General features: G+C 39.2%; 1 protein-coding gene across 1 annotated transcript; it reads right to left on the reverse strand.

The window, feature by feature from the left end:
- Nucleotides 1-2,259: 2,259 nt before the first annotated feature.
- TGDS (TDP-glucose 4,6-dehydratase) lies at nt 2,260-11,245 on the reverse strand (the record flags this gene model as incomplete). Its single annotated transcript, XM_079540771.1, has 10 exons — nt 2,260-2,322; nt 2,794-2,959; nt 3,204-3,247; nt 4,701-4,760; nt 5,564-5,662; nt 6,303-6,445; nt 7,882-7,972; nt 10,191-10,259; nt 10,715-10,781; nt 11,169-11,245. 10 exons carry the CDS (start codon nt 11,243-11,245, stop codon nt 2,260-2,262), a joined length of 879 nt encoding a protein of 292 aa, XP_079396897.1.
- Nucleotides 11,246-11,310: the final 65 nt, after the last annotated feature.

Here is an 11,310-nt window from a genome sequence, read left to right on the forward strand (position 1 = left end):
TATCAACTGCATAACCTTTGTAATACTGAGCATACAGAATCCCAAACTGCAAGATTCAGTACAGAAATATTTCCTTCCTTTAGGTACAAAACATTTTTATTCCTACAATCTGGCAGTTCAGTAGTCTAGTCTATCATGCCTGCATTACTGACACTGGAATACAGGTTGGTTGAAGTATACAAGCACACAGAAGCAAACTACTTCACAGTTACTAAAACGTCCTAATCTCAAGGAGAAACAGAACTAATTTTTCCAATGCAAGTAACTATCATGATTAAAGTCCTTCAAAATTAAACATTAGTAAGGTATCTTAATTATAGAATCCTCTGAGTTGGAAGGAACCTTTAGAAAGTCATCTAGTCCAACTCCCCTGCACTGAATAGAGACACCTACAGATAGATCAGTGTGCTCAGAGCCCCATCCAGCCTGGCCTTGGATGTCTCCAGGAACAGGCATCCACCATCTCTCTGGTCAACCTGTGAGCCCACTTACAATTCCAGATTCACAGCCAGGGCTCAATATAGATGAATAAAATCCTTAATCTGAATTACACAAGAACCTATAGAACACTCACATCATGTGAGCCAGCAGCAATTCTTGTTCAGAGTCCTACAGTAAATTTAGAGAGGATTGTGAAAAACACTTCCTTTTAGAAAAAGCACTTAAAGACACTTCAGTTGCTTGAACTATCCAAACATGAACAGAAAGTATGTATTATTAGGGCTTTCAGAATTCTTAACAGCTATCAGCAGATATATGATTCCTAATCACTCTAGAGAAAGAGTCATATCTGAAGTATGCAGTGGTTTATTGTCGCTGCAGAAATGAAATGGAGGAAAAAAGAACAGAGTGAAATCAAGCTCGCAGTTAAAAATGGAAACACTCAGCAAAAGCATTTACAGAAGCTTCCATTTTTTATGCTGCCCTAACTTTAGCATGTTGATATTTTACACTTATAGTAGTAACACAGAATCACCCAGGTTGGAAGGGACCTCAAGGATCATGAATCTCCAACCCCCCTGCCACATGCAGGGCCACCAACCTCCCCATTTAATACTAAACCAGGCTGCCCAGGACCCCATCCAACCTGGCCTTGAACACCTCCAGGGACAGGGCACCCACAATCTCCCTGGGCAGCCTGTTCCAGCACCTCACCACTTTCTCTGTAAAAAACTTCCCCCTGACATCCAACCTAAATCTTCCCTCCCTCAACTTAAAACCATTTCCCCTTGTCCTGCAGTTATCTACCCTTTCAAAGAGTTGACTCCCCTCCTGTTTGTAGGCTCCCTTTAGGTACTGAAGGCTGCAATGAGGTCACCCCATGGCTTTCTCTTCTCCAGGCTGAACAAGCCCAGATCTCTCATCCTGTCTTCTTAGGGGAGGTGCTCCAGCCCCCAATCATCTTTGTGGCTCTCCTCTGGACCCTCTCCAACATCTCCCTGTCTTTTTTGTACTGGGGCTCCAGACCTGGACACAGTACTCCAGATGGGGCCTCCCAAGAGCAGAGTAGAGGGAGACAATCACCTCCTTGTCCTGCTGTCCATCCTACTCTGATGGACCCAAGGATACCATTTGTTTTCCAAGCTGCAAGAGCACACTGCTGGCTCACATTAAGTTCTCCATCCATCAGGACCCCCAGGTCCTTCTCTGCAGCCCATATAAATGCCTGGGATTCCTCTGGCCCAAGTGCAAAACTCTGCACTTTGCCATGTTGAACCTCATCAGGTTCACCCAGGCCCACCTTTCTAGCCTCTCAAGGTCCCTCTGAATGGCATCCCTTCCTTCCACCGTGTCAACCGCACCACTCAGCTTGGTGTTACCTCAAAGCACACTTAAATTTGAACTAGTCACATTTACACCAAAATATTAAAGCTAAATGAGAGACAAAGGAATTCATTGTTCAAGTTAAGTTGAGGACAAAGTAATAAATAAACTATCCTTACAAAAAGATCTGGTTGCTACGTAAAATCAATCCCTATCTCAGAACAAGCTTCAGTAGTTTGAAGAAAATTTGCATCTTTTAAAGATTAGCAATACATCATTCCAAAGATTCAAGTCGTAACTGGAGAGGTTGGTTTTAAACAGTATGCTGCATCTCAGGCACCAAATCCAAAAACAAGTTGAAAAAGGCAAGCAAATCAGGTCCCAATACCCTGTAAGCTAACCCTCCTGCTGAGCAAAAAGCACTTTCAGAGAAATAAACAAACTGTATTTGGATCCTTCAGGATAGAGTTCTCCTGCACACACTTAGCTGTGTTCTTACCTGTCTTTGACATAGTCCATCCAGTGCTCCATTTCAGATTCTGAACTGGTCTTCTTTATCTGACAACAAGTGGAGGGAAAAAAAAAAAAATTTAAAAAAAAAAAAAAAAAAAAAAACACAGAAATGGTCTTTTGCCTGAATTAACAACCGAATTACTGAAGTTATAAAAAACTAAAGTTATAAAAACTACTTGGAACAATTCCAATATCTCTCCCTAAGTGCTTAGTAAACACACATAATCTGTTACATTTCAATATTCCACATCATCTTCAGACCAAAATTCAAGTAGCCAACATGAAAGAGAATAAATTATTTTTAATCATTACCCCAGTTACTGTCCCAGACAGGACAATCAATGCAGTGGAACAGTTTGTGATAGCCTGCACTGCACATAGCACAGCTGCCACAGAAAGGTTAACACCTTGCTCTAAGATCTGCTGCAAGCACTGAACTAACTTGCAGAGATACAAAATTCTACAACAGAGAATTGTTCATATGTGCAATGACAAGCATTGTAACTGTTTACTCACTAAGTGGATTAACTCCTTTGCAAGCTGGACAATGGACATCTCAAAATTAGTTCCAATGTTGTAAATTTCACCTGGCTTCCCCTCTTTCAGGACAGTAAGGAATGCTTCTACTACATCAGCTGCATACAGAAAATTCCTTCTCTGAAGTCCAGAGCCATGTATACAGCTTAAGAACAGGGAAAAGCAGAAGACTTTTGTTAATACCTAAATAGAAGCATTGCATTTATTAAAATGCATTTTACACAGTTCTACTGTAAGAATTTACCTGAAAGTGCTTCAGTTTAAAAACATGCAAGTCAGCTGTTTAAGTACATGCTACTACTAAAATAATTCAAAGCTTAATTAGGAAATTATAAATGTTTATGTTTATGAAATAAGTAATTACATGCAAAGTAAAACAAGTTACATACCATTTTCTGTTCTGTTGCAACAAAGATATGAACTTTGGTATAACCTAAACAGTTGAATAAAAAGAAATATTTTAGAAGCTGTTCTGCAAACAACAGGGTGTTTTACCAGCACATATCATTACATGCTTTAATAATAGGATTGTTTCAATAGTTTAAGTTCAAACTTAAGCTGAAATTAAAATCTAAGCAGGTAATGCTTTCTAAACCTAGAAACTGCAAGGTTTCTTTTTTCCTAGAGTAAGCAGAGTATTTTGTACACCACAGTTGCCTTTCCTGAAGTCCACAGTTCACATTTTTCGTTTTTCACTTTATCCATTTATTTTAAGAATAATGCCTTTCTTGTGTTGAGATGCTTACCTTTGTGGTCATCCATTACCAATCAGAAGTTAAAAATGCAATGATTTACACACAAAAATGGTGCTATCACTTTCACACACAGAAGTGCACTAGAGTCTAAAATAAGGTTGACTACTGCCAACTGTTTAGAACATGGTTTAAACACAGTAAGAAACCTGTGGTGAAACAGGTTTTCAAGGAGACCTGACAGCAGCCTTTCAGTAACTAAAGGGGAGATACACAGAAGGAGACAGACTCTTTAGCAGGGTCTGTGATGATAGAACAAGGGGAAGTATCTCAAAGAGGGTAGATTTAGGTTAGAGATAATGATGAATGCTTTCACAGTGAGGGTGGTGAGGCACTGGAGCGGTTGCCCAGTGATGTGGTTGATGCCCCATCTCCGGAGACTTTCAAGGCAAGGCTGATCAGGCTCTGGGCAACCTGACCTAGCTGTGGTGTCCCTGTTCATTGCAGGGGGACTGGACTAGATGGCCTTCCAACTCTAGGGAAGTCCCTTCCAACTCTAAAGATTCTATGATGGTAAATAACCACTAGTCAAGTAATAGGAATTAGCTTTCCACATGGTATTCGCAGTCATACTAGGCTTGGGTATGTTCTAAAAGCCTAAACAAGTTTTTAAACTGAAGCCACAGGAACATTTTTAATTTTGTCAACTTCCTTAATACCCTAAACTTAGAAGTAATTACACAGGTTAGAACATCCACTTTATAGCAGACATACTGCTCTCTTCAAATTCACTTTCTGAAGTGTTGCCTCTTAATTTAACACTGCTAACTACTGCATGTAGGACATGAACAGAAGTTATTTGTAGGAGAATCCTGTCAGTTAAATGTTCACAGAAAACCAGAAAAAGTACAGAATAAAATAACTGCAGCTAAACTCATGCAAGTAACTGGAAATCTCCATCTGATGTTATATTGACAACCAGAACAACTGTATATTGTTGTGCTGATGGTAGAATGTTTTACTGTGAGATCAGCATATAAAAAAAAAAATCAGCATGGACAGATAAGCATGGACAAATATACTTGTAAGGCAGTGCTTTTTTGGAAAGTTCATTCTCAGGTGAAAAAAGTAACATTACAAAAACCTTAGATTATAGTATATTCAAGCTCAGAGTAAAGCATTAGCTTAACTTACTTTCTCTGGATACTGGTGCGGTCCATAAACGTTACTACTTCGAGTGATAACAACTGGAAACTTAAGAACATCAAATATGCATGTGATTAAACATTAAGTATATATAAATAAAAATCTGTAGGCTTCTGGCTGGTCAATAAGTAGTGACACACCTACAATGCTTCATCACAAACCTGAATGTTTTCACAAGTATTAATGAATCAAGCTATCCATATGTTTGCCTCTAGACAAAAGCCTCTGGCTCCCTTAGTCTGTAGAAGCCCCCAGAGTGACAGATGCTCCTAATCTTCCAGTCCCATCACAGGACATTACATACGGGCATCAGGTTGACTGAAAACTTGCTTACTCTTTTGTATCCCCAGGTAAATGTTTCATAGTCATTAACATCATAATCAAGTCAGTCTGATGTCAAAAACATCTTTGCAGAATGTCACGCCAAAATGGAAAGAATAAAGCTTTGAAAACCAAACTATTTTTTTCCTGAACAAATTTGAATAATGTTTTTTTCTTTTATCTTTTCTCCACTTGTAAGACTAGTCAATACAATTTGCATTTTGAATATTCTACTTACAAATGAATGTCCTTCCAGCTAATCACTATATATTTTTAAAATGCTATTGTTCTCTTCATTTATTTTGGGAAAAAAATAGACATTTCTGTTCAGGTTATTTTCCAGTCTAAAATTAACTAGCCTCTCCCAGCCTCCTGCAGTACACCTCCACCAGTAAGCAGCAGCAGGACTCTGATCCATCCAAACTACAGAACTAGCTCTCAGGAAGGATGTAGCATCGTGCTGTCTACCACTGATTTTTCTTTTCAACATTTGTGTGTAAGATGAGCTTTTGAAGCTTCCATTAACTTACTTGGTACTTTTCCCAGTAAGACTGAACAAAACATTCTGCAGCAGCTTTAGAGGAGGCATAGGGATTTGTAGGACATTTTGGTGAGGATTCATCAAATTCCTGAAATGAAAACTTGCATTACTCAATCGCTCTTGCCCAGGTAAGTCTTCAAGCTACAAAAGACACAGCTGCAACTTCTATAAACATCCCCAGATATTCAAACACACTAGACTGAGCAAGCCACCTTTCCTTTAGGCCCTGGACAACGTGATCTAGCTGTGCATGCCTTCATTCACTGCAGGGGAGTTGGACTAGATGGCCTTTAATGGCCCGTTTCAACTCAGAAGACTGTATGCATCCCAAGCATAGAAAAGAGAGACTCTAAAATGGCTATCATAAATATCACTTACACAAAATGCCTTGCTCTTGCCTGACCCTTACCCCTGAAATTAATTGATTCCAGTTACTTCCTGACTTGTTTTCCTCTCCTCAGAAAAACATCTTTAAGATTTACTACGATTCACGAGGAGTATCTTTTAGAAGTTTCCACAAGTCATTAAAGACACCAACCTGACTGCTTTAGCTAGTATGTATTCAACATGTTCAAAATAAAACCTGCTACAGAAAAGCTTCAGGACAACTTTGATACTTGGCTTTCTAGAAGCAAAAGAAGTACCTGCTTGCAAGTTTAAGTATTATCAAAAATAACACATTCAAAGAAGCCAAGAGAGATTAGAGACCCACACATTTTTAAACTCACCTGATCAGTGCTGCCTCCATATACTTCATCTGTACTGACATAGACAAACTTCTCTACATTGGCTTCATGGGCAGCAGCAACCAGTACATTAGTGCCATAAACATTCACATAAGTGAATTCCAGGGCATGCCAAAATGAAAGATCTATAGAAAAGAATTAAAAAAAAAAATTCAACCCACAATTCTGATTAAATTTAGGCAATACATGGTTTTCTAATGAACCGTAACAATTAACAGCAGCAATATAAACAGGGAGCACTAAAGGAACAGGGGCTGTTTAGTCTGTGGAAGACGAGGCTGAGGAGAGACCTTACTGCTCTCTTCAAATACCTGAAGGGTGCTTACAGCAAGAGCAGGACTGGTCTCTTCTCACTGGAGACAGGTGACAGCACAAAGGGAAATGGCTTGAAGTTGCACCAGGGGAAGTTTAGGTTGGATATCAGGAAACACTTCTTTACAGAAAGGATTGTTAACACTGGAATAGGCTCCCCAGGGAGGTGGTTGAGTCACCACCCCACCCCTGGATGTGTTTAAAAACTGTCTGGATGTGGTGCTCAGGAACATGATTTAGCAGAGGGCTGTTAGAGTTTGGGTAGTATGGTTAGATTGTGGTTGGACTTGATGATCTTTAAGGTCTTTTCCAATCTGAGCAATTCTATGATTTCATGATTTCACCACCAGTTCGATTGACTGTCAGGGTAGCAAGGTTATCATTAAACTAAGACACTTTCTACACTTACACAAAGACAAAAAAAAAAAAATCCTTGCTCTCAACAATAGGTTGGAATGAGGAGCAAAAGGTTGTTATCTGGGGATATTCAATTTGAAATAGCACTAATTAGTTTTAGTTAAATGGCAGCATAGCTAATTCCCCTCGTCACCATGAAGTGCCAAGTTTACTAAGAAAAGTATCATTCAAAACCACAATATATATTTATTACTGTTAACAAATTACCACTTGTTTTAACTCTTAGAATCATCCCACTGACCTAATGACTTTGTGCATAGCAATGTTGACAAATCTGAGAATTTTCCCAGAGATCAGAGAATTTTTCAATGACTTCTGCTCATTATGGAAGGAATGTGCCAAGGATACCACTCATTAACAGCTCTACAGAAGACTGACAATCTGAAATAGGCACTTCAATGTGTAATCCATTTTGCCACTTTTTAGAACCCTGGAAGAATTCTAAAGGGAGCTACACTCACTCTTAGCTTCCACTCTAATTTTTCCAGCAAGGTAGCAGTCAATCAAGGGAAACTGTCTTCAAGATACCACATGACATGTGTGCACTGGCAGCTACACGTGTCTAGATGGAACTTAAAATATAATAAGCAAATATGTATATATACATGGCCAAAATTAAAAACTGCCTTATCTGACTATTGTTTAATTAAAGCCATGAACCTCCTAAGTTAAAAAGGCCAACCAACTGAATCATGCAGTCTGTAAAGATGTTAGATTGTATATCTGTTTTATGTGAAGGGAAAAAAAAAAAAAAAAAAAAGATGAAAAATGTCAGTATACTATTTCAAAACATATATACAGAAATAATACTAAAACATGCTACAGTGCTCACCTACATGTGTTTGGGCTGCAAAATGAAGAACTATGTCAATTTTCTCAGTTTCAAAAAGCTGTTTGATAAAATGAGGTTCACAAATGTCTCCCTAAACAGGAAATAAAATGAATTATTTTTTTGATAAAAATAGTAAGCTTCAATTTGTACCAAGTAACACATAACAAATCATTACAAAGCAGGCACAAGGAAAAAGCTCTGCAATAAGAACAAGCCTGCAAAGCCAAAATACAAGCCTTTTATCAGAATCCTGGGATTACTCAGCTTACTCTTTAATAGTAATAATAGAAAACTATGACTCTAAAAATTGGAATTCATAACCTGAAATTAACTAAAATCCAGACCTTTAGATACAATTAGATACTTTTTAGCTCTCCACTGATACAAAACAGTTAGCAACAGAGTTTGGGGCATCATACCAATGCCATGCCTAAAAGATGATCTTCACTTTTTGAGCAATAGCCATAGATACAGCGTTTCAGGATTTACATTACTACTTAACACCAGAAACAACACGACCTCCAAAACATACACAGCAAAGACACAGCAAATGCTACAATTGGGATGCCTGCTTAGAGCAAATAAAGTTTGCAGATGGTGACACCCAGTGGCATTAGAGATGAAGTTCATTTCCACTGCTGTCAAAAGCAGATGGAAGTTTGCAAGCAGTTTTCTTTGGTTTTGTTCTTATTACCGGAATCATCGAGATAATTGGAAATGAGCACAGCATGGACACGAGTGGTTTGTTAGTGTGACAAACAAACAAGGGCAGTTTTCAAATGTAAACAAGAACTGAGAAGCTTTTGATACTTATCTACTGGCTCAACTTAAACAGGAGTACCTCAAAGGAAGTAGTGTCAGGGGAGGATGAAGAATACTTTCAAGAACAAGGCAATTAACTGAACACAGTTCAAATGCAGCTATGTTTTTAGAAGTTCTCATGCAATTATTCCAAACAACAGCTTCAAAGAAGTAATGCATATAAGAAACTGGATTATTTTAATGATTAGTTTTTTTTTTTTTTAATAGAAAACCAAATTCAGTGGTTTTCAGTTTTGTTTTATTTTCCTCTTTAAAGACAGAACATTCAGTAAGATTTCTTGAGCGTATATTTTTCTTCTAAAACAGTTAGATGTAGGCTGTCTTGTGCCCTATACAGCATTCACACATATTGCATCATGCATTGGGAGGTATTAAAAACATCAGGAAAAAAAACAAGAGTACTTCTGGTATCCTGAAACAGAGTGTATTTGCTTGGTACGTATTCCCTTTCCCTCAAGAAAATTGCATCCAACAACTCTGGGATAATCCAGAATCTAATAGAATTCAGAAGGTTCATAAAAATTAACAGCTATGGGATCACCAAACAAGTGTGGAAAAGTTTGATTGCCTGAATTTAAGAGAGAAACTCAGTTTACATTTCCTGCCACTGCAAAAAGCTGTCACGTATATTAAACTGACTGATATTTCAGAAAAGTGAACCATATGCTTTTCTCTGATGCCCTGCAATCTCAGACAGCCTAGCTTGACAAAGGACCTAGCATCAGCACTGAGTTCCGCACAACAGAACCTCAGCACACAAACTCAGCAGCCTGAGCATTTATCCAAACAAAAAGTCTAAATCCATCCACTGTCTGGAGCCTAAAATACTGAACAGTAAACTAATTTAACCAGCAACATCCTATGAAGAAAAAGCATACCTTGAACCTAGACCATGTTCAAAAACAACTACAGAGTACACAAAAGCAGAACTAAGAACATCATAGCCTGATCTTTAGCATGGATAAAGAATATGTTACATAGCATGGGAAATGACAAGCTGCTGTATTTGAAGATGGAAAATCTAAGTGTCAGATAAGCCTGGAGGAGTCAAATCTGAGACCAGCCTGTCTGTTCCACCTATCAAAAGCAGACTTAGAAGTGAATGAATCATCCTGAAAGACAGTTTTCTATATTCTGAACCTTTATTGTACAATGTAATATTTATTTTCAAAGACTGCTTCACATAAGAGTCAGACAATAATGTCACACAGCTTTATGCTGTCAGAATTCTCAGCTGAAACACAAGGTCTTTTAATAAAGGTATACGAATGACGTAATTGCTTTTATGTCTGAGTATCAGATACAGAAGCATATTCCATACACTGACTTATTCGCAACAGTGAAGAAGCAATTTCAACTTTAATTTATGGTAAAGCAGTGGCCTTACCCTCAAGTTTTTGGGAGCTCTGGAAACTATGTTACTTTGCTATAAAACACCCACACAAAAATGAAAAAGACAAGTTTCCTAGAAAAGAAGACTTTATTACCTGGATAAACTTGTAGTTTTCCTTCTCAGAGACAGTTTCAAGATTTTTCAAGCTTGCACAGTAGTCAAGCTAAGGAGACATACACAAAGTATTATCAGTAGTTTTCATGAAAATGGACAAAGATAACTCAGCTCCAACCCAATTACAAGCAAGTTTACAAATAAAGCAAAAACTTCTCTGAAAGAAAAGCTATCTCACAAGCAAATATGATAAAGCATGAGAAACACAGAAGCCTGAAAGATATCCTAACAATTTCATAAGTGCTTGGATATCCATCACTTCAAAGCCTTAGGATAATAATTGTTTGATACTTCTCACATGGAAACCAGTGAGAAGTCAAAAGGAAATTCAACAAATAGCATTCCAAGTACACTTGAACATAACCCTGTACATAGCAGGGAGGTTAAACTAGATGATCATCACGGTTAACCCAGGCCATTCTGTGACTCTACGATACTACAGGCTGTATTAAAAAGCTTTAATAAAAGGGTCTTGCCTGGCAAGAAAGAAGACAGCCCACTTACCTTATCCAGATTTATAATCAGATAGTTGGGATAGTTCCTGACCAGCGACACAACTACATGCGAAGCACTGTAGGATTGAAGAAGACCATGTTTACAATCACATCGCTGGTTTTCAGGCAGCAAAGCAATGACAGATTACACGTTCGGTAATAAAGGGGTTCAGAGAACGAGGGAGTCGCACTCAAAAGGACAGCCCACTAAGGGATCTTAAGGTACCCCTACATACGATAACCCATACGCGGCACGTACCTACGCTCAGCCTTTTAAGACTGGCGGCACACAGAAACGCGACCAGTCGCAGCCCCACCCCAGGACACGCTCTGAGCTCCCAGGACACGCTCTGAGCTCCCAGGACGCCGGCCCGCCCACCGCCACGTTCCACGGCTCCCCGCGACGGAGCCTGGCGCCGCCTGGCCCCACCGCAAAGCGGCGGCACTACGAGACCACCGCTCACATGAAACCGGCGCCGCCCGTCACCAACAGCCGCTTCTCAAAGCGCCGCACCTCCGCGCTCGCCGGCGGCTCCGACATCGTCCGCGCTTTACGGCGGAGTACGACCTGCCCGCGCGCATGCGCAAAGAGCGCGGACACGCCCC

This window comes from Tetrao urogallus, assembly GCF_951394365.1.
Source record: "Tetrao urogallus genome assembly, chromosome: 1".
Classification (NCBI taxonomy): Eukaryota; Metazoa; Chordata; class Aves; order Galliformes; family Phasianidae; genus Tetrao; species Tetrao urogallus.